The sequence below is a fragment of the Erythrolamprus reginae genome, chromosome 2, assembly GCF_031021105.1.
Source record: "Erythrolamprus reginae isolate rEryReg1 chromosome 2, rEryReg1.hap1, whole genome shotgun sequence".
Taxonomy (NCBI): domain Eukaryota; kingdom Metazoa; phylum Chordata; class Lepidosauria; order Squamata; family Dipsadidae; genus Erythrolamprus; species Erythrolamprus reginae.
The window spans coordinates 107,863,766-107,889,038 of record NC_091951.1 but is presented as its reverse complement, the minus strand read 5'-3'; the positions used below and the strand labels follow the sequence as shown (position 1 = coordinate 107,889,038).

Sequence of the window (25,273 nt, the reverse complement as noted above, 5' to 3'; positions counted from 1 at the left end):
AAAGTCACCAAATGAATTTCTGTGGCTGAAAGAGACTTTTACCCAGGTTTGCTCCAACCTGCTCCAATATCTATCACACCTCGTTAGCTTTAAACAAATTCCCATCCTTCCCCAAACTTAATATTTTTTAGACATCGTGGACTACAATTCCCACTGCTGCAGCCAATCTTAGTTATGGAACATGGGACATATATGGTGTATCTAAATGCACATCTGATTTTTAATAAAAAAGTATGACAATATAAATGTTACTCATAGATTCTGTACAATTGTCCTCAGTAACAGTTCCACTAAATTCAATGGTGCGTAATCCTACTTAAGAGATATATAAGACAGGAAGTCCTTGACTTACAACAGTTGTTGGTAGCGACCGTTAAAAATTACAATGGGGCTGAAAAAAGTGACTTATGACCCTTTTTCAGTTATGACTATTGCAGCATCCACATGCTCACGGGATCAAAATTCAGATGCTTGGCAATTGACTTATATTTATGAGGCTTTGCAGTGTCCTGAGATCATTGTGATCACCTTTCTGACCTGCAAAGTCAATGGGGAAGCCAAGTTCATTTAACAACTGTGTTACTAACTTAACAATTGCAGTGGTTCGCTTAATAAATGTGGCAAGAAAGCTCGTAAGATGGGGCAAAACTCGCTTAACAAATGTCTCGCTTAGCAACTGAAATTTTGGGCTCAATTGTGGTCATAAATTGAGGACTACCTGTATTCAGTTATAGAAAAAGAGAACCAGGATGTGATTTTCTTCTGCCAACAAATCACAGAATCATAGTATTCCAAAAAAACCTTCTTTTAAATGACCCTTTGGAACATGCTCAGATTTTCCCCCCCTTTAATCTAATACCATTTATAGTCTGGAGGACAGAAGGAAAAGGGGGGACATGATCAAAACATTTAAATATGTTAAAGGGTTAAATAAAGTCCAGGAGGGAAGTGTTTTTAATAGGAAAGTGAACACAAGAACAAGGGGACACAATCTGAAGTTAGTTGGGGGAAAGATCAAAAGCAACAAGAGAAAATATTATTTTACTAAAAGAGTAGTAGATCCTTGGAACAAACTTCCAGCAGACGTGGTAGATAAATCCACAGTAAATGAGGTCTTTTTCTGCCGTCAGACTTCTATGTTTCTATGTTTCTACCACTTGTTGAATGAAGCATGAATCCCAATTTACAGGAATTTAGTCTTAAGGCTCCAAGCAACATTTGTTACCTAAGACTTTGAGGAATGCTGAAGCCCAGAAGCCACATAGTTAATATCCAAAGGACCAGCCCTCGTCCCTGCTGCTTCACGATTGGCTACCCGTACTTAGCTTCATCCTTTTTATACTAGCTGTTGAGCTGGAAGGTGATAATGTGTTGACAGAGAGAGAAAGAGGGAGAAACGCAAAGAGCATCTACAGCAAGCAGCGACACAGATTTTTGTGGAAGCGAGACAGGGCAGGGGCGCAAGAGCCCTGTCCCTCTTGCTTTCCGACCATGAAGGGCAGACTGAAAGGAACCTGGATCCTCTCTTTGCTTTTGGCTGGTTTATTTCAGCCCAGCCTGGGACAAGCACAACAGGAGGTAAGACATCGTAGTGCTGTTTGAAGGAGGGAGGTGCCTGAATTGTGCAGAAGATGGATATCATCAGACCAGACAGGTGATGCTTTCTAGTTTTACGTTAGACAGTGTTTGCCTGCAGATCCAGGGGTTTATAGTGTTTGTGGTAAGAGTAATGATGCAGACATCTTAGGAATCTATAGCTACTAGCAGTCAATCCGAACTAGTTAAACGAGGGCCAAATCCACTCCTCCAGTGTGGATTTATGTGTCTATTTGAAAGAGAAAGACTGAAATGAATTCCAATTTAGCCAACTGGCATTCTTTTATTTCAGCATTATTATTGTATTTTCAAGTGAATCAGGCAGCCTTGCATTTATTTATTACAATAAGACCCATGTTTGAACCTCTACTGTCAGACTACATTAAAGGATAAAAGAAGGTTATATCTCCCAGTGTGAACCGACATTTCCCTCAACAACCAGTGAAAGGTAATGAGGGTGTTTGCCTAACAGTAGTTTAGCATGCCATCCTATCACTCTTGAGATTTTTATATTTTTATCTGTTGGCTACCATGAAAGCAATTTGCGAACTCAGCAGTTTCAACGAGACAGCACATTTTTCAGCCTGATGAAACTAAAGCAATCCTGTAAATTTCATTTCGGATTAAGGCTTTGCTGATGTTGCTGGGCCAGGCACCAGGTAAAGCTGAACTGCAAACACACCTTTGCGTAATGTGAAAAGCTAGCCCACAGGATGGTTGTGAAATAAATGAACCCATTTTTTTTCTTTCAAAAGTACGATTCAGCATTGTAGTAACGATGATGGGTTAAAAAAAGATGGTTGCTTCTTTCTCAATGGCTTTGCCCTAAAGGGAAACCCTGGAAATAAGAAAGGAACTCAGAACTAAAGAGCTCTCTGGTGAGGCAAATATTAACCCAGCAAAGAAAAAAACTGTTCTACGAGTATGCTGTAATTAGTAAAACAAATATGGTGGAATGACTCTTCTACGTGGCCACCTGTATTTAGCCCAGTGGACGAGATCATCCTCAAGGGACTTGCTTACATTAAGAGCTGTGTATTTGCACAAACTCTGGCAAATATTGCCACTGTGCTGAGGTCAGAAGAGCAGTGAAAGCTGACGATGCTGACAGAGGAGGTTTAATGGCCAATCTTTCATGTAAACTAGTGTTTCTCAAACTCAATAATTTTAATATGTGCAGATTTCAACTCCCAGAATTCCTGAGCCAGCCTTCTGGCAAGTGAAATATTTATTCTCAGAATATATAAACTGGCAGGTCAAATATTACATTCTCAGAGGACATAAACATGTATTTAATTAGTGTGGAAACCATTCTTTAATAAGATTCTGACTCTACTTTTAAGCAGTAAAATCTACGTGGGAACAGAATTAACAACTCCAAAGTTTTGTGGCACCTTCGATGACAACGCATTTGTTACAGCGTACTTTTCCTGAATTACCTGGATTTTTGTTTAGTTGCTCCAAGTACAGTACTTCGAATTGGGCTGAAAACATGATTATTACTTCTCTGAAATATAAATGGAAACCTTTCCAAATCTAAGGCATACAGCTAGTCCTCGATTTACAACCGCAATTGTGCTCAGCATTTATGTTGCTAAGCAAGACATTTTTAAAAGTGAATTTTGCCCATTTTACAACATTTCCTGCCACAGTTGTTAAGTGAATCACTGCAGTTGCTAAGTTAATAACATGGCTGTTAAATGAATCTGGCTTCCCCCTTGAATCAGTTTGTAGGAAGATGACAAAAGGTGGTCACATGACCCTGGCACACTGCTGTCAGTTTCCAAGCGTCTGAATTCTGATCATGTGAGGATGTTACAGTGGCTGTAAGTGTGAAAAATTGTCATATGCCACTGTTTTCAATGCCATTGTAATTTTGAAAGGCCCCTAAATGAACTGTTGTAAGTCAAGGACTATTTCTATAATGTGTTTTCCTTCTTCTAATTATAAGCCTGTATTGTTATATTTGATTTTTTTTGGTCAGCTGAATTTAAAAACCTCCCCACCAAATATCATTTCATAAAGAACAATGAGAAGAAGAACTGTGGAGCTAACCAGCCTTCCTTGATCCAGGTTGCTGTTTTTCAGGCATTAGCACTGTACTTTCCCAAATTTCTACCAATCTGCCTCTCTGGGTGGCACCAAAGTTGGGTGGATATACACATGATATACAATAATGACATTAATCATGAGTGTACAAAGATGAGTGTGCAACTCAGAGTAGAGTCCAAACTATACACTCAGCTGAAAATAAATACCGAGTTTCAATGGAATTTAGTTTCATAATCTGTCCATCATGCATTACAATTTCTTACATACATTAGTCAGAAAAAATAAGTAAACATGTCTAGAACTGATGGTATGGACTTTAGAGATAATATAATATGGACCCTCTTACACACACAGGAAATGCTAATGTGTTATAATTGCTCTTAATATGTACATGATGTGCTACTAGATTGCCTTCTTACTTTGGTTCTGAATCAGATTTTGACAGGATTTCAGTTATCTCATCAACATGAAGAAGCAAGATCCTGCCCGCATGTTCCTACTTCTCAACCAATCCCAGATAGAGCCAAGGTAGGATCTTCTAGTGTCTATTGATTCCTTAAATGTTTTAGAAATGATTTACTTTACCCTACTTGCATATCCTGGAATACTGGATTGGGACTTTTTTCTACATGTTTTATTTAGCCCTATGAAAACAAAATCCATCTTGCCTTGCATTGTTTGAAGAGAGTGAGTGAAAAAGAGAGAAAGAGAGGGAGGGAGGAAGGGAGGATGAGAGAGGGAGAGAGAGAGAGAATGAAAATAGTGGCATAGAAGGAGAGAGAAAATAAAATTCCATATTTTTGGCATTTTTGCTAGAGTTAAATAGGAAATCTTATTTCTTGATTTCTTATTTCTTCTTTTTTTCACCTGTGCCTTTTCTTTCTGTAAAAACACTTAGGTCAAAGGCAATAATAGGAAATCGCAAGTTTGAAATTTGGCTGGCAACTTATGTTATTTCAGTTGGCTTGTCAGTGTCAGAGTCCAAAATCTCCCTCCCAAATTGAAAAGTTTGCTAAACCAAATAAAATTGAAATAAAATATTCTGAACAGATATTTGAAGTAATGTACTCTAGGTTTATAATTTAATTTATATTATTGATTGATTGATTGATTGATTGATTGATTGATTGTATGCCTCCCCTCTCCGCCTGGTACATTGTCTGTTATTAGAAAGGCTCAGTAAAGGGAAAATGAATATTGTCAAGTTATTCTTTAACTGAAGCTTGCTTAAACGTCCAACACTTTATCCTGACATTGGCCCCAAAATGGATATTATTTTAGAAGTGTAGAAACCAGAATCTAGCTTTTTCATAGGTCACAAAGTCTAGTTCTGGACATACCAGCTACATCAATGTTAGACCTAGATGACATGGAATATTGCTTACATTAGTGCAAACACTGTACATAATAAGGAACTACAGGCTCAATTAATATTCAATCTTAGCATGTTAAGCAATCTTATAAGCTTAATCCTTATTTATTAAAACTGAATTAAACATAGTGTTTGTCCAGCATGTATTAATTTTTTTCCAAAAAATGAATGTAAATACTTGCAATAATCCAAAACCTCTGAATTTTCATACACTTCTTTAAGATATGAAATTCCTCTGAGGTTGAACATGCAGTTCCCACAAATGATTTTAACAGCCAAAACTTCAAAAAGTATGCCATGTTGATGAAGAGGTTTCTCCTTTATCTTTTCAAGCAGTTTTTTTTTTAACAATGCTAAGAGTAAGACTATATCAGTTTCAGTTTTTCAGTATCTCAAATTGCAAACTAGTCTTTCATTTTGGATCATATTTTCAACAATTTTGCCAATTTGATTAAAAGAAAACAAAAAAGTGCATGAAATGGAACAAAGATTTATGTGCATGGTTGCCGTACAATTTATCAAAGGAAACATTTTAATGAGAACACAATGCCACTATTTTAGGTAAACAGAAAAGACACAAGAAAAAAATTGTAGTTCTGTTCCTATTATTTCTACTGCCCTTCCAAACCTATAGTTACATATAGCTGTAGTTACACGTAGCAGGCAGCTATGCTTCAAAGCACTGAGCTGTTTTAAAGGTAGAATGGTTTGCTCTCAATTTGACATGCTCCGAATATACAGTGATACCTCGTCTTACGAATTTAATTGGTTCTGGGACGAGGTTTGTAAGGTGAAAAGTTTGTAAGACAAAACAATGTTTCCCATAGGAATCAATGGAAAAGTGATTAATGCGTGCAAGCCCAAAACTCACCCCTTTTGCCAGCCGAAGTGCCCATTTGTCCCCTCCATGGAAAACCCCAGGGGAATCCCAGCAGCACAAAAATGGATGCTTCGCTGGCAATGGAAGTCCGGAGGTGGGGTTTCCCGAGTTTCAGCGAAATTGCAGAATCACAAAAACATGGAAGTCCTCAAAACCCCACCTCTGTGATGAATCACTCATGGGGTGACTGTCTAATGGGCTGTCTATAATTCCTTCCTCTGTGGATCCCACTTCACTTTCACTATCGGCAACAGACACTTCGCTGTCGGAAGCAGTCAGAGGTAAAACTGGCCTCTGACTATGGGAGGATTCTCCTACATCAATCCCCACAGTCCTTGGAGCAGGAGCTGGCCCAGAGCCAACCACAACAGCATCGGACCAGAATACCTCCAGAACCATCTTCTGCCGCACGAATCCCAGCAACTGATAATGTCCCACAGAGTTGGACTTCTCTGGGTCCCGTCAAATAAAAATGTCATCTGGTGGGTCCCGGGGGAAGAGCCTTCTCTGTGGCGGCCCCGGCCCTCTGGAATCAACTCCCCCTAGAGATTAGAACTGCTCCCACCCTCCTTGCCTTTCGTAAATTGCTTAAAACCCACCTATGTCACCAGGCATGGGGGAATTGAAATACTCCCCTCCCCCGGGCTTATATAGTTTATGTATGGTACGCTTGTATTGTATGGTTTTAATTATGAGTTTTAGATGCTTTTAAGTATTAGATTTGTTATATTGTTATTATTGTGCTGTGAGCCGCCCCAGTCTATGGAGAGGGGTGGCATACAAATCTATTAATTATTATTACCTCAACACGTTGATTTTCCTACTGATGAAAGCTTCTGATGAAATTGAACAGCCTGTTCCATTTCCATGGCAGGAGCTGGGCCAGAGCTAACCACAACATAGACAAGATACTAAACTGAACTGGAGTTGATGTGAGAATTTGGACTATATGTTAGAGCTCATGGGACTATTATTTCTTGTACTGTCTTCCAGGTGGATTGCTATGACTCAGTTCAAGGGTCAGCCCATGATTATGGGGCTCTCTCTATGTCTGGTGAATACATCTCCTTCCGGAATTATGCGGGGAAGTATATCCTCTTTGTAAATGTGGCCACTTACTGAGGACTCACAGAACAATATGTTGGTAAGAGCTTGAGCTAGGAAGAGAAGTACACTCTTAAAACAATCTGTTGCTAAAGTAAGCAGGTGTTAGATGTCTAGGCAAACACCAGTAACTTTGTATCTACACCCAGATGGAAACGGATATGCTCAGAAGTATTTAATAGTTGCATCCCATAGTCCAGATGTGATCGGCCATTGAAGGCTGAGATTAGAAGGTTTAGGGACACAGTTTATATATTAAAAGTTATTATAACGGACTTGTCCCAGTTTAGGCCCCTCCAGAATGGTGGTTATATTGATTTCAGATCAGTGATGTTTCCTCATTCGTTCAGTCGAAAGCTTGGGAAACCAAGCCAGTCATCTTCCAGTTTAGCCTTTTGCTCCAAAGAAAAGGTTACAAAGATATTTTCATAACAGTATTTTCTCTGGAAATGCAGGTAGGCAATTTCTCAACAACAGGAACTTCTATCTCATCCCCCCCTTTTGTGTGTGTGTTATGGATTTGCCCCATACTACAGTCATTGGGCCAATGGTAGAATCAGCCCATCTCCCAACCTGAAACCTTTTGTTGCTTGTTCTATATAGCAAGAGCACTTAGATTTGTATATGGCTCTCTAAGCTAAGTTACACGTTTAAGCTGTTTACAGAGTCAGCACATTGTCCCCATCAATTTGGGTCCTCATTTTACTGACCTCGGAAGAATGGAAGGCTGAGTCATCCAGTCATCCAGTGGGAAAAAAACTATCAAACTGCTGGCAAACTTAAGTAGCCTGTAATATTGTATTCTAACCACTGTGCCACCATATGATGGTCAGTTAACAGTTTTAAAAGTTTTCTTCCCTGAGAAAGAACAAGAAAGAGATGGACCATTTCTTTGCTGCCTTTTCTTTAGAATAGAATAGAATAGAATAGAATAGAATTTTTATTAGCCAAGTGTGATTGGACACACAAGGAATTTGTCTTGGTGCAGATGCTCTCAGCGTACATAAAAGAAAAAGATACATTTGTTAAGAATCATGGGGTACTAAGAAAAAAGAACAACAAACCAAGCATTACTATACCATTGAAAAAAAACAAAAAAAACCCATATAAAATAGATATAATAACAGGAAATTGAATGATTGTATATATGCAATAAATATGTAACAATTATTAAAAGGAAGATTTTCCTTTTTGTATGATGTATAAGCTGCAAGTCAAATACACTACCTTTTAGGTGGTGCAGATTGTAGGTAATGATACCAAATTTTGAAAGTATAAAGCAAAATGCTTTATTCTCTTTTTCTCTCTCCCCCTTTCTCTTTTCTATATTTGTATGTAGTGTATATATTTCTATTTTGTCGGGGGGTTTTCCTTTTATGTTATATGTTTATATGTTTTAATGTATATATTTAATAAAGTCTTTAAAAAAAAAGAATCATGTGGTACAACACTTAATGATTGTCATAGGGGCCAAATAAGCAATGAAGAAACAATCAATATTAATAAAAATCTTAGGATATAAGCAACAAGTTACAGTCATACAGTCCTAAGTGGGATTAAAAGGATGATAGGAATGATGAGAAGATTTAGTAAAAAGTCTGACAGTGTTGAGGGAATTATTTGTTTTGTAGAGTGATGGCATTCGGGGGGAAAACTGTTCTTGTGTCTAGTTGTCTTGGTGTGCAGTGCTCTGTAGCGAGGTTTTGAGGGTAGGAGTTGAAACAGTTTATGTCCAGGATGCGAGGGTCAGTAAATATTTCCCCGCCCTCTTTTTGACTCATGCAGTATACAGGTCCTCAATGCAGGTTGGCAGCAATTGTTTTTTCTGCAGTTCTGTGTCGGTCCTGTTGGGTTACAGCACCAAACCAGAGGTGCAGATGACAGACTCAATGATTCCTCCATGAAGATTTGTCAGGTCAAAGAGAAAAAGAGCTGCTAGGTCCTATGCTGTGATTTTTTTTAAAAAAAAAGTCATTTCAAATTAAGAAGGCAAAGCTGGTAGCTGTGTGAAATGCTTTACAGAGAGTTCAGCAATGCTCAATAGATTGTTCCTTACCTGATAAGATGTTCAAAGTACAGTCCTATTGCTAAAGTATTCTATTGCTTTATCTAACAGAACTGAATGCACTACAAACTTCACTGGGAAATGACCGACTGGTCATCCTAGGCTTCCCATGCAATCAATTTGGAAAACAAGAACCTGGACGGAATTCTGAAATCCTTCAAGGAATAAAGTGAGTTTATGCAAGAAATTCCTTCCTGGCTATGCTGTTCATATAAGACTATATTAGCTTTGCTGGACTTCCCAACAGCTAGATTACTGTCTGCTTCGGGGAGCCCAAGTCTTTCTCATTGTCAGGCTCTTTGACCTGTTCCTAAGGCAGAAATGATTATTCTCCAAATATACCTCTTAGTCTCTTTCACAAGACTTCACAAGAAGAAAGAGATGGAGTTACTAGCAGAATTCTTGCAAATGAATTTGTTCCCATTGAAAACCAGTGTGTTGTAAAAGTTAAGGTAGAAACTTCTGTGCTTTCTTTTGAACTACTTTCCTGTACACTAGAAAGCCCAGTCTGGAACTAGCCATTATATTTATCTTTTCTTCCTCTTAATGAAAACTGGGCAAGCAATGGAACTTTTCATCCAAGAACAGATGAGAATTTGGTACCCATGTGCCCCATTCACATAGGGTAGTTTTGGGATACTTGAGGACTGAAATTAGTAGAATGATAATCTAATACTTTCACAGATCGTATTTTTAGGAAGTTCCTCAACTTTGCCATGGGTTAGATGTATTATGGTTAGATTATTGCAACATGCTCTCCCTGGGGCTGGGGCCTTTGTTCAGAGACTACAGTTGGTCCTGAATGCAGCTGTGTGAGTTGTTGTGGGTGTACCTAGGTACACCCACATTACATCAATCCTCTGTAAACTGCACTGGCTCCCGATTGGTCTCCAGGCGCAATTCAAGGTGTTGGTCATTACCTTTAAAGCCCTACATTGCTTAGGGCCAGACTATCTTCAAGACCGCCTTCTACCACATAGCTCCCAGCGACCGGTAAGGGCCCACAAAGTTGGTCTTCTCTGAGTCCCATTGTCTAAACAGTGTCAGCTGGCAGGTCCACAAGGGAGAGCCTTATCTGTGGCTGCCCCAGCTCTATGGAGGTCCAACTACCCCCACCCTATTGGCCTCCTGGAAAGCAGTAAAGACCTGGATTTTCCAACTGGTCTGGGATTGTTGATCCTATGGCAGTAACCAGTGAGATCCGGCTATGAACGGTATGCAGTGGTTTAATTGTTGTATTGTAAATTGTTTTTAAACGGTTTTAAAAAGTTTTAGTATTGTTATTGAAGTTTTATATTTTTGCTGTGAGCCACCTACAATCCTTAGGGAGTTGGGCGGCCTAGAAATTGAAGAAATAAATAACTAAATCAATTATACCAAACATGTCATTTTTATAATTTTGTAAATTACTCAAGATCCATCTATACCGCCAGGCATGGGGGAGTTGAGACACCCTTCCCCCAGGCTTTTTAAAAAATATTTATGTTTGGGTATGTATGTGTTGTTTGCTTTTTAAACATGATAGGGTTTTTATGTGCTTTTTAATATTAGATTTGTTTTCGCTAGAATATTGTTTTTATTATTGTGGTGAGCTGCCCCAAGTCTTCGGAGAGGGGCGGCATACAAATCTAATAAATAAATAAATTTGTTTACCAAAAAAAAAAAGAACATTTACATTCAACAGTTTGCCACCAGTTTCAATACTATGAGTTGTTAGAGCTTCAAGGGCTGTGACATAAAAGGGTGGGCATTGCACGTATCTTACCCATGCAACTTTGATTTTTTTCTCCAAGCAATGGTTTTTAAAAAAATAATATTAATAACTGCACATCCTTGGTGGCAAAGGCACTAAATGATCTAGTCTAATACAGAAGTGAGAAGTTCTGCTCAGAACAGAGTATGCTGTTTCTTGCTGCATTCTCTCTGAAAAGTTTTAATCTCCTTCTGTTCCAGACATAATATAGAAGTGAGACGTTCTGCTCAGAACAGAGTATGCTGTTTCTTGCTGCATTCTGTCTGAAAAGTTTTAATGTTCTTCTTCTGTTCCAGACATGTCAGACCAGGGGGAGGCTATGTCCCCAATTTCCAAATCTTTAACAAAATTGATGTAAATGGAGAAAATGAAGAGAAAATTTACACCTTCCTGAAGGTTTGTATTGTACTCACTGATGATGGACAATAAAATTTGGAAGATAATAGGGACAAACTTACAATGCCTCAATCTTAAAATTCCACCTACTTATGCAATGTTCCTGTAGGCATGTGGATAGAGGGCAAATTTTCCCCAATATTTTGATTTATTTCTCCCAAAAAAAATTCTCTGGAGGGATGGAAAATCTTCCGGATGTTGTAATACTGATAGCTGCCGACAATTAGTAAAAAAATTACCTTTCTCCCTTGTGATAATTGGAAGTCTTAATGCAGCAGACAGAGCAGTGTTGAACCCAAAATTATTTATTATTTATGCAAACAAAAATTAAGATGGAGTTGCTTAGAAAGTGAGAGATAACTGGGTTGTAAGGATCAATCTATAATGCTACAATAAATCAGCTTGGAATAGAATACATAACTTCATAATAAGGGGTCCTTGGTACTCTCTGAGCTTGGTTGTTTTCTTGCAGATATCTCATTACCCCAACTAGGTAACATCTCTGATGATGTTACCTTGTATGGGTAGTAAAATGTCTGCAAGAAAACAACCAACCTCAGATAGTACCATCATTTCAACCCTGAGTTACAAATATTCTCCTGTACTGGTAACTTCATAATAAACTCCGTAAGAGTCTGAAGACTCATTTATGCCTCCAGGCTTGGGGTCACTAGACTCTAGCCCCCTGGCTGACAAATGTACTGTATGTTAGTGATTGAATGGGAATGAGTGTTTTTTTAATGGTCCTGGGGTTATAGATTAATTAATGTAAACTAATTGGATTTAGGATGTCTATATGGTACCTTTTATATGTTGTAAGACGCCCGAGTCCTCGGAGAGGGCAACATATAAATCAAATCAATCAATCAATCAATCAATAAAATAAACATTGATTATAAACCTCTTAGAAATTCAGGTGTCATTGAAATAAAGTGTGCTGTCTTATATATGTAAATCTTGTATCCTAAGATTTTTATTAATATTGATTGTTTCTTCATTGCTTATTTGACCCCTATGACAATCATTAAGTGTTGTACCCCATGATTCTTGACAAATGTATCTTTTTCTTTTATGTACGCTGAGAGCATATGCACCAAGACAAATTCCTTGTGTGTCCAATCAAACTTGGCCAATAAAATTCTATTCTATTCTATTCTAATTTTCTTTTATATTCTCTCTCTCTCACACACACACACACACACACACACATTCTCTCTCCCCTCTCCTCTCCTCTCTCCATGCTACCAACCCTATGGCCATTAGATTAAAGATGAAAAAAATACTATTTGAATTCTAAAAACACTAACAAAATTTAATTTCCTCCCCCCTGATAGAACGCCTGTCCACCAGTGGTGGAAACTTTTGGTGACCCAGCAAGACTCTTCTGGACACCTATGAAGATCCATGATATTAAGTGGAACTTTGAGAAATTTTTGGTGAATCCCGAAGGAAAGCCTGTGATGAGGTGGTTTCATCGGACAACTGTTTCCACTGTAAAGAACGATATCATAAGATACATGAGGCAAAACATAAGTGGATAGACTCCACACAAATGAAGATGCTTTGAGGGGGGGAGGCAGACATATCCAGACACATTCATTTTCTCTGTCAAACAACAGAACCTTCAAAATATTCTTTATTCAAAGCTAAAATAAGATTGTTAGAATTTACCTTACATTGTGCCAATTTACATACTAATAATTCTAAATATTAATATCAAAATTATTTATCTTAACTAATATATTTTCAAACATATCTTTATAAAAGCATGTTGATCTCAGTTTACTCAACCATAGCTTTAATTTCCACAAAATGGAACCAATATGTATTGGGAAACTATTTTAGTAACTTCTGATAATGCTTCAAACATCTGTTATTTGAGCATGAGTAACAAGACCAAGATAATATTTTGGTTTTGCATTTCTAGTATGTTATGCTACTGAAGAAAAGTGAAGACTATTCCTCCTTTTCATTATTAACCTATTCATGCAGAATATACTGTACAAATTTTAAAAACAACAAAATTGTCTACGGAGATTCTCAGACATCCAGGTTATGGCTGTCCCAATCTGCAACCCTTAAGGTGTCATAAGAGACTCTTGGTTACGTGCCTGAATTCTGATTAATATTTTTTTTGTTTGCTAGAACCAAAATAATGTAGCAATTTAAAACAAGAGCAAAGTCCTTCACCTAGGTAAAAAAAAACCTGGACACACATACAGCCTGGGAGAAACCCCTCTCAGCAGTAGCAATGGCAAAAGAGATTTCGGAGTCTTGGTGGATAATCAACTAAACATAAGCCAAAAATGTGCAGCAGCAGCCAAAAAAGCCAATACAATCCTAAACTGCATCAACAGGGGAATACACTCCAAGACCAGAGAAGTCTTAATACCACTCTACTACGCCCTGGTCAGACCACACCTGGAGTACTGTGTTCAGTTCTGGTCACCACACTTCAAAAAAGACATTGAAACTCTGGAGAAGGTGCAGAAAAGAGCAACCAAAATGATCAGGGGTCTAGAAACCAAGACTTACGAAGAGAGACTGTGGGAACTGGGCATGGATAGTCTAGAGAAAAGGAGGGTCAGAGCGGACATGATAGCATTCTACAGGTATACGAGGGGTTGCCACAGAGAGGCGGGGATCACTTTATTCTCCAGGGCACTGGAGGGTCGGATGAGGAACAACGGCTGGAAGCTGACCAAGGAGAGATTCAACCTGGAAATAAGGAAGAACTTCCTGACGGTCAGAACGATCAACCAGTGGAACAACCTACCAGTGGACTTTGTGAACTCCAATACTCTGGACATTTTTAAGAGGAAATTGGACTGCCATTTGGCTAGGATGCTATAGGGTTCCTGCTTAGGCAGGGGGTTGGACTTGATGACCCGCATGGTCCCTTCCAACTCTAACAATAAATAAATTAAATTAAATTAAAAAATCTTAATTTTGTTGTCCCAAAGATGTTTTTTCAAGAGGCAACTGGACTTCCTGTTTTTTCTTCGAAGACGTTTCGCTTCTCATCCAAGAAGCTTCTTGAGAGCTAAAGAGGTTTCTTCGATGAAGAAAAAACGGAAAGTCCAGTTGCCTCTTGAAAAAAACATCTTTGGGACAACAAAATTAAGATTTTCTTTTTAAAAGTGCAAGCTATACACTGGCCTATTGTGTCACAGTATTAAAGTCAATCTAGTTTATTTTTAGCAATTTAAACACATTTCTAAGATTGGATGAACATTAAGTACTATGTTCATTGAGGCTTTCTCACTTAATTTTGTTGTTTTAAATTGCTACGTTATTTTGGTTCTAGCAAACAAAAAAAAATATTAATCAGAATTCAGGCACGTAACCAAGAGTCTCTTATGACACCTTAAAGGTTGCAGATTTGTTGTCAGTCTTTGTTTGTTAAGAGACATAAATTGCATCTGTAGTACAATCAGGCCCTCACCCTTTGACCTCCCCTCCCCTTTCTACCATCCTTGCTAACCATCTGAGTTACAAACAGTTCAACTGGAAAATAAGATGAGGCCTCCAATACAGATGGATTTCATCTCTGGATAAAGTACTGTTTTCCTCCCTTCCTCAAAATGTTGAATAGAGACCCCATCTGGAGAATTTATGAACTGGAATTTCTCTCTTTCTGACAGTGGAGGGAAGAGGGAGTCAAAAGATTTCGGGACAAGGAAAATGCGTCAGAATGACGGTTAGATCTGAAAACTCCTCACGAGTGGGATCTGGCCTAAGACTGCAAGTCAGTGGAGTAGCTCTTTAGTGCATTCGGCTACTTCACTGCAACCTTTGCAGAGATGTATTTCTTCCTTTAATCCCAAGATCCCAGCCTCTCTAACCTCCACATCTTCTCTCTAAGAACACTGTCTAATAAAAACAGCAAATTCTCAGTGCACTTCTGTTGTGGGAGACTCTCTTTCAATACAGGTCAAACCTCCATTTTACTACTTTCGTCATTTTTATTTTATGAAAGAATCGAAATTTTAGGTTTGAGCCTATTGGATATACCACATTGCTTCTTGGAAAGGCCATATGTGCATACAGTTACACTCTAAGTTTAGAATAGAATAACAGAGTTGGAAGGGACCTTGGAGGTCTTCTAGTCTAAAGGTCACGAATCTTTCAAATCTCAGGGACTACTAAATTTGTAATTTTAAATCCTGAGGACTAGTGATGGGCGAACTGAACCCGCACAATTCGGGTCTGGGCAAAGTTCAGGTAAAGTTCAGGGTCGCGTTTGGAGCTTTGACATCACCGGTAAACATTGTTATTTTTACGAAAAAGGATGCTGCAGCGGCGCTGCAAGCAAAGGGCAGTCCTTTCACGTAAAACTAAACATGTTTATTTTTACATGAAGACTTCCCTTTGAAGGAGCTGGGGAATCCCTCCCATGAAGAGATTCCGGGGGCAGAGCCTTGACGTCACCGGCAGGTTGCTAAGGATGCCAAGGTGATCACTTCCTGGGTTCCATGGAATCCAAGAAGTAATCACCTTGGCGTCCTTAACAACCTGCCGGTATACGTGACGTCAAAGCTCTGCCCCCGGAATCTCTTGGTGAGATTCTCCGTTCGGGTTCAGGTTCGGCCAAATTTTGCGTAAAGTTCGTCCAAACTTGCCAAACCCGAACACTGTTGGGTTCGCCCATCACTACTAAGGACCACTAATATCATCTGCCTAATGACCGGCTGGGTGGATGTGACTTAGTAGCGGGTTCTAAAACCCTTACTACCGGTTCGTGCTTGCATGCACAGAAGCATCCCGGGCAGGTGGGCAGAGTGCCCTGGCCAGGAGGGTGGAGCCTCCCATCGCCAGTAGTATGGGTTCTTAGAACCGGGCCGAACCAGGAGCAACCCACCACTGGCGTGGCTAGGTGGTCATGTGACTGGGTGGGTGTGGCCAACTCAATGTCACTCACATCCAGGGTGCCTCGCCAACCTCTATTCGCCCTTCCCCTCCCAACCACTCTTTGCTTGCCTTCCCGGGCTCCTAGGACGCCAACAGGAAGCAGCTGGAGCTAATCAGTCACCGCGAGAAAGAGTTGGCAAACTACTAGCTCATTTCAAATTGGATTTGACTGAGAAGAAAGCTCGGCATAGCATTTCACTGAGGATTATGAGCATAGGTTTTCCAAGCAGAGAGAAGACCTGTGGGAATGCAAGGCCAGGGACCAGCTCCTGGAGGCTCAGCGGGCTAAAATGGTCAGTCAGTTCCAGGCCATGATGTAGTCCCACTGGAATAAGGGCCTCTGTCTCTTTGCCAGCAGCAGCACTTGCCTCCAGCCTTTGCCCAAATCCCTGCACCAGGACGCTGAAGAAGGTTGGAATTTCTGCCCCCCTCCAACCTGCACAAAAAGACCCCAAAGTGGAAGACTCTGCAGCAACACAAATGTTCATTGCACATTTCTGGCCCAGGGGGGACCACAGATTTAGTGCAATATAAAAAATGCAAATAATTTTTCTGCAGACAGCCAACATTTTCTCACGGACCACCAGTTCATGACTCCTGTTGTAGTCCAACCCTCTGCTTTGGCAGGAAACCTAGACCAGTGATGGCGAACCTTTTTTGGTTCACATGCCAAATGGAGCTGTATGGGTGTACTAGCATGTGTGCACATGCCCATACCCATTCCCTCCCCCCCCCACGCATGCACACACACACACACACACACACACACACACACACATAACCGTGCTACCCCTATGCATGCACACAATCCTCCCTCTCAACACAGGCGAACAGGATTTTTTCGTAGTCCGGAATGGTGAAAAAAAATACAGCAAACTAGCAAACGGCAAACGGGCAAACCAGAAGTGCATTTTCCAAACTTCCGGTTTGAACGTTGGCCGGTTTTTTTCATTCCTGGGCTTCAGGGAAGCTTCCATGAAGTGTCCAGAGGGTGAAACAGCATTTCCCAAGCTGAAAATCAGCTGGCCAGCACGCACACACGCACTGGAACTCACATAGGGCAACGTCTCGCATGTCCTCCGATATGGCTCCACCTGCCACCTGTGGCACTTGTGCCATATGTTCACCATCACGGCTCTACACCACTTCAGACAAATGGTTATCCAATCTCTTCTTTAAAACTTCCAGTGTTGGAGCATTCACAACCTCCAGAAGCAAGTTGTTCCATGTGTCTTTCATACACATATACAAGATATTTATTTTTTATTTATTTTATTTATTTATTCCAATACACAATTAGGGTTTTAGTGTGTGTGTGACGGTCTTGGTATATTCGGGTTTCTTCCCGTGTAGGATTTGGAAATTTCTGGCGACGTTTCGACGAGGTCTCACTCGTCATCTTCAGGCTGGTGTTTCTGTCCTTGTTCTCAGGCGAACACTGTGAGACCTGAGCTGCCTTCCTTCTATAAATACTGGTGGCTGGGTGTGGTTTGATGGCTCAGCAATTGCCTGCTGTGTAGAAACTTTCTGGTGAGTCAGTGGGGTAACAATTGGGGTCGTTGATGTAGCTGAGGTATGCTGATTAGTTAATGGTTGTAGATTAGTTCTTGTGTCTAGTTGTCTTGGTGTGCAGTGCTCTGTAGCGAGGTTTTGAGGGTAGGAGTTGAAACAGTTTATGTCCAGGATGCGAGGGTCAGTAAATATTTCCCCGCCCTCTTTTTGACTCATGCAGTATACAGGTCCTCAATGCAGGTTGGCAGCAATTGTTTTTTCTGCAGTTCTGTGTCGGTCCTGTTGGGTTACAGCACCAAACCAGAGGTGCAGATGACAGACTCAATGATTCCTCCATGAAGATTTGTCAGGTCAAAGAGAAAAAGAGCTGCTAGGTCCTATGCTGTGATTTTTTTAAAAAAAAAAGTCATTTCAAATTAAGAAGGCAAAGCTGGTAGCTGTGTGAAATGCTTTACAGAGAGTTCAGCAATGCTCAATAGATTGTTCCTTACCTGATAAGATGTTCAAAGTACAGTCCTATTGCTAAAGTATTCTATTGCTTTATCTAACAGAACTGAATGCACTACAAACTTCACTGGGAAATGACCGACTGGTCATCCTAGGCTTCCCATGCAATCAATTTGGAAAACAAGAACCTGGACGGAATTCTGAAATCCTTCAAGGAATAAAGTGAGTTTATGCAAGAAATTCCTTCCTGGCTATGCTGTTCATATAAGACTATATTAGCTTTGCTGGACTTCCCAACAGCTAGATTACTGTCTGCTTCGGGGAGCCCAAGTCTTTCTCATTGTCAGGCTCTTTGACCTGTTCCTAAGGCAGAAATGATTATTCTCCAAATATACCTCTTAGTCTCTTTCACAAGACTTCACAAGAAGAAAGAGATGGAGTTACTAGCAGAATTCTTGCAAATGAATTTGTTCCCATTGAAAACCAGTGTGTTGTAAAAGTTAAGGTAGAAACTTCTGTGCTTTCTTTTGAACTACTTTCCTGTACACTAGAAAGCCCAGTCTGGAACTAGCCATTATATTTATCTTTTCTTCCTCTTAATGAAAACTGGGCAAGCAATGGAACTTTTCATCCAAGAACAGATGAGAATTTGGTACCCATGTGCCCCATTCACATAGGGTAGTTTTGGGATACTTGAGGACTGAAATTAGTAGAATGATAATCTAATACTTTCACAGATCGTATTTTTAGGAAGTTCCTCAACTTTGCCATGGGTTAGATGTATTATGGTTAGATTATTGCAACATGCTCTCCCTGGGGCTGGGGCCTTTGTTCAGAGACTACAGTTGGTCCTGAATGCAGCTGTGTGAGTTGTTGTGGGTGTACCTAGGTACACCCACATTACATCAATCCTCTGTAAACTGCACTGGCTCCCGATTGGTCTCCAGGCGCAATTCAAGGTGTTGGTCATTACCTTTAAAGCCCTACATTGCTTAGGGCCAGACTATCTTCAAGACCGCCTTCTACCACATAGCTCCCAGCGACCGGTAAGGGCCCACAAAGTTGGTCTTCTCTGAGTCCCATTGTCTAAACAGTGTCAGCTGGCAGGTCCACAAGGGAGAGCCTTATCTGTGGCTGCCCCAGCTCTATGGAGGTCCAACTACCCCCACCCTATTGGCCTCCTGGAAAGCAGTAAAGACCTGGATTTTCCAACTGGTCTGGGATTGTTGATCCTATGGCAGTAACCAGTGAGATCCGGCTATGAACGGTATGCAGTGGTTTAATTGTTGTATTGTAAATTGTTTTTAAACGGTTTTAAAAAGTTTTAGTATTGTTATTGAAGTTTTATATTTTTGCTGTGAGCCACCTACAATCCTTAGGGAGTTGGGCGGCCTAGAAATTGAAGAAATAAATAACTAAATCAATTATACCAAACATGTCATTTTTATAATTTTGTAAATTACTCAAGATCCATCTATACCGCCAGGCATGGGGGAGTTGAGACACCCTTCCCCCAGGCTTTTTAAAAAATATTTATGTTTGGGTATGTATGTGTTGTTTGCTTTTTAAACATGATAGGGTTTTTATGTGCTTTTTAATATTAGATTTGTTTTCGCTAGAATATTGTTTTTATTATTGTGGTGAGCTGCCCCAAGTCTTCGGAGAGGGGCGGCATACAAATCTAATAAATAAATAAATTTGTTTACCAAAAAAAAAAAGAACATTTACATTCAACAGTTTGCCACCAGTTTCAATACTATGAGTTGTTAGAGCTTCAAGGGCTGTGACATAAAAGGGTGGGCATTGCACGTATCTTACCCATGCAACTTTGATTTTTTTCTCCAAGCAATGGTTTTTAAAAAAATAATATTAATAACTGCACATCCTTGGTGGCAAAGGCACTAAATGATCTAGTCTAATACAGAAGTGAGAAGTTCTGCTCAGAACAGAGTATGCTGTTTCTTGCTGCATTCTCTCTGAAAAGTTTTAATCTCCTTCTGTTCCAGACATAATATAGAAGTGAGACGTTCTGCTCAGAACAGAGTATGCTGTTTCTTGCTGCATTCTGTCTGAAAAGTTTTAATGTTCTTCTTCTGTTCCAGACATGTCAGACCAGGGGGAGGCTATGTCCCCAATTTCCAAATCTTTAACAAAATTGATGTAAATGGAGAAAATGAAGAGAAAATTTACACCTTCCTGAAGGTTTGTATTGTACTCACTGATGATGGACAATAAAATTTGGAAGATAATAGGGACAAACTTACAATGCCTCAATCTTAAAATTCCACCTACTTATGCAATGTTCCTGTAGGCATGTGGATAGAGGGCAAATTTTCCCCAATATTTTGATTTATTTCTCCCAAAAAAAATTCTCTGGAGGGATGGAAAATCTTCCGGATGTTGTAATACTGATAGCTGCCGACAATTAGTAAAAAAATTACCTTTCTCCCTTGTGATAATTGGAAGTCTTAATGCAGCAGACAGAGCAGTGTTGAACCCAAAATTATTTATTATTTATGCAAACAAAAATTAAGATGGAGTTGCTTAGAAAGTGAGAGATAACTGGGTTGTAAGGATCAATCTATAATGCTACAATAAATCAGCTTGGAATAGAATACATAACTTCATAATAAGGGGTCCTTGGTACTCTCTGAGCTTGGTTGTTTTCTTGCAGATATCTCATTACCCCAACTAGGTAACATCTCTGATGATGTTACCTTGTATGGGTAGTAAAATGTCTGCAAGAAAACAACCAACCTCAGATAGTACCATCATTTCAACCCTGAGTTACAAATATTCTCCTGTACTGGTAACTTCATAATAAACTCCGTAAGAGTCTGAAGACTCATTTATGCCTCCAGGCTTGGGGTCACTAGACTCTAGCCCCCTGGCTGACAAATGTACTGTATGTTAGTGATTGAATGGGAATGAGTGTTTTTTTAATGGTCCTGGGGTTATAGATTAATTAATGTAAACTAATTGGATTTAGGATGTCTATATGGTACCTTTTATATGTTGTAAGACGCCCGAGTCCTCGGAGAGGGCAACATATAAATCAAATCAATCAATCAATCAATCAATAAAATAAACATTGATTATAAACCTCTTAGAAATTCAGGTGTCATTGAAATAAAGTGTGCTGTCTTATATATGTAAATCTTGTATCCTAAGATTTTTATTAATATTGATTGTTTCTTCATTGCTTATTTGACCCCTATGACAATCATTAAGTGTTGTACCCCATGATTCTTGACAAATGTATCTTTTTCTTTTATGTACGCTGAGAGCATATGCACCAAGACAAATTCCTTGTGTGTCCAATCAAACTTGGCCAATAAAATTCTATTCTATTCTATTCTAATTTTCTTTTATATTCTCTCTCTCTCACACACACACACACACACACACACATTCTCTCTCCCCTCTCCTCTCCTCTCTCCATGCTACCAACCCTATGGCCATTAGATTAAAGATGAAAAAAATACTATTTGAATTCTAAAAACACTAACAAAATTTAATTTCCTCCCCCCTGATAGAACGCCTGTCCACCAGTGGTGGAAACTTTTGGTGACCCAGCAAGACTCTTCTGGACACCTATGAAGATCCATGATATTAAGTGGAACTTTGAGAAATTTTTGGTGAATCCCGAAGGAAAGCCTGTGATGAGGTGGTTTCATCGGACAACTGTTTCCACTGTAAAGAACGATATCATAAGATACATGAGGCAAAACATAAGTGGATAGACTCCACACAAATGAAGATGCTTTGAGGGGGGGAGGCAGACATATCCAGACACATTCATTTTCTCTGTCAAACAACAGAACCTTCAAAATATTCTTTATTCAAAGCTAAAATAAGATTGTTAGAATTTACCTTACATTGTGCCAATTTACATACTAATAATTCTAAATATTAATATCAAAATTATTTATCTTAACTAATATATTTTCAAACATATCTTTATAAAAGCATGTTGATCTCAGTTTACTCAACCATAGCTTTAATTTCCACAAAATGGAACCAATATGTATTGGGAAACTATTTTAGTAACTTCTGATAATGCTTCAAACATCTGTTATTTGAGCATGAGTAACAAGACCAAGATAATATTTTGGTTTTGCATTTCTAGTATGTTATGCTACTGAAGAAAAGTGAAGACTATTCCTCCTTTTCATTATTAACCTATTCATGCAGAATATACTGTACAAATTTTAAAAACAACAAAATTGTCTACGGAGATTCTCAGACATCCAGGTTATGGCTGTCCCAATCTGCAACCCTTAAGGTGTCATAAGAGACTCTTGGTTACGTGCCTGAATTCTGATTAATATTTTTTTTGTTTGCTAGAACCAAAATAATGTAGCAATTTAAAACAAGAGCAAAGTCCTTCACCTAGGTAAAAAAAAACCTGGACACACATACAGCCTGGGAGAAACCCCTCTCAGCAGTAGCAATGGCAAAAGAGATTTCGGAGTCTTGGTGGATAATCAACTAAACATAAGCCAAAAATGTGCAGCAGCAGCCAAAAAAGCCAATACAATCCTAAACTGCATCAACAGGGGAATACACTCCAAGACCAGAGAAGTCTTAATACCACTCTACTACGCCCTGGTCAGACCACACCTGGAGTACTGTGTTCAGTTCTGGTCACCACACTTCAAAAAAGACATTGAAACTCTGGAGAAGGTGCAGAAAAGAGCAACCAAAATGATCAGGGGTCTAGAAACCAAGACTTACGAAGAGAGACTGTGGGAACTGGGCATGGATAGTCTAGAGAAAAGGAGGGTCAGAGCGGACATGATAGCATTCTACAGGTATACGAGGGGTTGCCACAGAGAGGCGGGGATCACTTTATTCTCCAGGGCACTGGAGGGTCGGATGAGGAACAACGGCTGGAAGCTGACCAAGGAGAGATTCAACCTGGAAATAAGGAAGAACTTCCTGACGGTCAGAACGATCAACCAGTGGAACAACCTACCAGTGGACTTTGTGAACTCCAATACTCTGGACATTTTTAAGAGGAAATTGGACTGCCATTTGGCTAGGATGCTATAGGGTTCCTGCTTAGGCAGGGGGTTGGACTTGATGACCCGCATGGTCCCTTCCAACTCTAACAATAAATAAATTAAATTAAATTAAAAAATCTTAATTTTGTTGTCCCAAAGATGTTTTTTCAAGAGGCAACTGGACTTCCTGTTTTTTCTTCGAAGACGTTTCGCTTCTCATCCAAGAAGCTTCTTGAGAGCTAAAGAGGTTTCTTCGATGAAGAAAAAACGGAAAGTCCAGTTGCCTCTTGAAAAAAACATCTTTGGGACAACAAAATTAAGATTTTCTTTTTAAAAGTGCAAGCTATACACTGGCCTATTGTGTCACAGTATTAAAGTCAATCTAGTTTATTTTTAGCAATTTAAACACATTTCTAAGATTGGATGAACATTAAGTACTATGTTCATTGAGGCTTTCTCACTTAATTTTGTTGTTTTAAATTGCTACGTTATTTTGGTTCTAGCAAACAAAAAAAAATATTAATCAGAATTCAGGCACGTAACCAAGAGTCTCTTATGACACCTTAAAGGTTGCAGATTTGTTGTCAGTCTTTGTTTGTTAAGAGACATAAATTGCATCTGTAGTACAATCAGGCCCTCACCCTTTGACCTCCCCTCCCCTTTCTACCATCCTTGCTAACCATCTGAGTTACAAACAGTTCAACTGGAAAATAAGATGAGGCCTCCAATACAGATGGATTTCATCTCTGGATAAAGTACTGTTTTCCTCCCTTCCTCAAAATGTTGAATAGAGACCCCATCTGGAGAATTTATGAACTGGAATTTCTCTCTTTCTGACAGTGGAGGGAAGAGGGAGTCAAAAGATTTCGGGACAAGGAAAATGCGTCAGAATGACGGTTAGATCTGAAAACTCCTCACGAGTGGGATCTGGCCTAAGACTGCAAGTCAGTGGAGTAGCTCTTTAGTGCATTCGGCTACTTCACTGCAACCTTTGCAGAGATGTATTTCTTCCTTTAATCCCAAGATCCCAGCCTCTCTAACCTCCACATCTTCTCTCTAAGAACACTGTCTAATAAAAACAGCAAATTCTCAGTGCACTTCTGTTGTGGGAGACTCTCTTTCAATACAGGTCAAACCTCCATTTTACTACTTTCGTCATTTTTATTTTATGAAAGAATCGAAATTTTAGGTTTGAGCCTATTGGATATACCACATTGCTTCTTGGAAAGGCCATATGTGCATACAGTTACACTCTAAGTTTAGAATAGAATAACAGAGTTGGAAGGGACCTTGGAGGTCTTCTAGTCTAAAGGTCACGAATCTTTCAAATCTCAGGGACTACTAAATTTGTAATTTTAAATCCTGAGGACTAGTGATGGGCGAACTGAACCCGCACAATTCGGGTCTGGGCAAAGTTCAGGTAAAGTTCAGGGTCGCGTTTGGAGCTTTGACATCACCGGTAAACATTGTTATTTTTACGAAAAAGGATGCTGCAGCGGCGCTGCAAGCAAAGGGCAGTCCTTTCACGTAAAACTAAACATGTTTATTTTTACATGAAGACTTCCCTTTGAAGGAGCTGGGGAATCCCTCCCATGAAGAGATTCCGGGGGCAGAGCCTTGACGTCACCGGCAGGTTGCTAAGGATGCCAAGGTGATCACTTCCTGGGTTCCATGGAATCCAAGAAGTAATCACCTTGGCGTCCTTAACAACCTGCCGGTATACGTGACGTCAAAGCTCTGCCCCCGGAATCTCTTGGTGAGATTCTCCGTTCGGGTTCAGGTTCGGCCAAATTTTGCGTAAAGTTCGTCCAAACTTGCCAAACCCGAACACTGTTGGGTTCGCCCATCACTACTAAGGACCACTAATATCATCTGCCTAATGACCGGCTGGGTGGATGTGACTTAGTAGCGGATTCTAAAACCCTTACTACCGGTTCGTGCTTGCATGCACAGAAGCATCCCGGGCAGGTGGGCAGAGTGCCCTGGCCAGGAGGGTGGAGCCTCCCATCGCCAGTAGTATGGGTTCTTAGAACCGGGCCGAACCAGGAGCAACCCACCACTGGCGTGGCTAGGTGGTCATGTGACTGGGTGGGTGTGGCCAACTCAATGTCACTCACATCCAGGGTGCCTCGCCAACCTCTATTCGCCCTTCCCCTCCCAACCACTCTTTGCTTGCCTT

General features: G+C 39.9%; 2 protein-coding genes across 2 annotated transcripts; both read left to right on the top strand.

Annotated features, from left to right (window-relative positions):
- The first annotated feature begins 1,355 nt into the window (after positions 1 to 1,355).
- LOC139160777 (glutathione peroxidase 3-like) lies at positions 1,356 to 15,119 on the top strand. The gene is made up of 6 exons (XM_070739056.1): positions 1,356 to 1,578; positions 4,084 to 4,176; positions 6,894 to 7,044; positions 9,121 to 9,238; positions 11,119 to 11,218; positions 12,553 to 15,119. Exons 1-6 carry the CDS (start codon positions 1,492 to 1,494, stop codon positions 12,757 to 12,759), a joined length of 756 nt encoding a protein of 251 aa, XP_070595157.1. The 5' UTR covers positions 1,356 to 1,491; the 3' UTR covers positions 12,760 to 15,119.
- On the top strand, positions 14,913 to 24,191 carry LOC139159420 (glutathione peroxidase 3-like). Its single transcript, XM_070736735.1, has 4 exons — positions 14,913 to 14,986; positions 18,170 to 18,310; positions 20,191 to 20,290; positions 21,625 to 24,191. Exons 1-4 carry the CDS (start codon positions 14,913 to 14,915, stop codon positions 21,829 to 21,831), a joined length of 522 nt encoding a protein of 173 aa, XP_070592836.1. The 3' UTR covers positions 21,832 to 24,191.
- Positions 24,192 to 25,273: the final 1,082 nt, after the last annotated feature.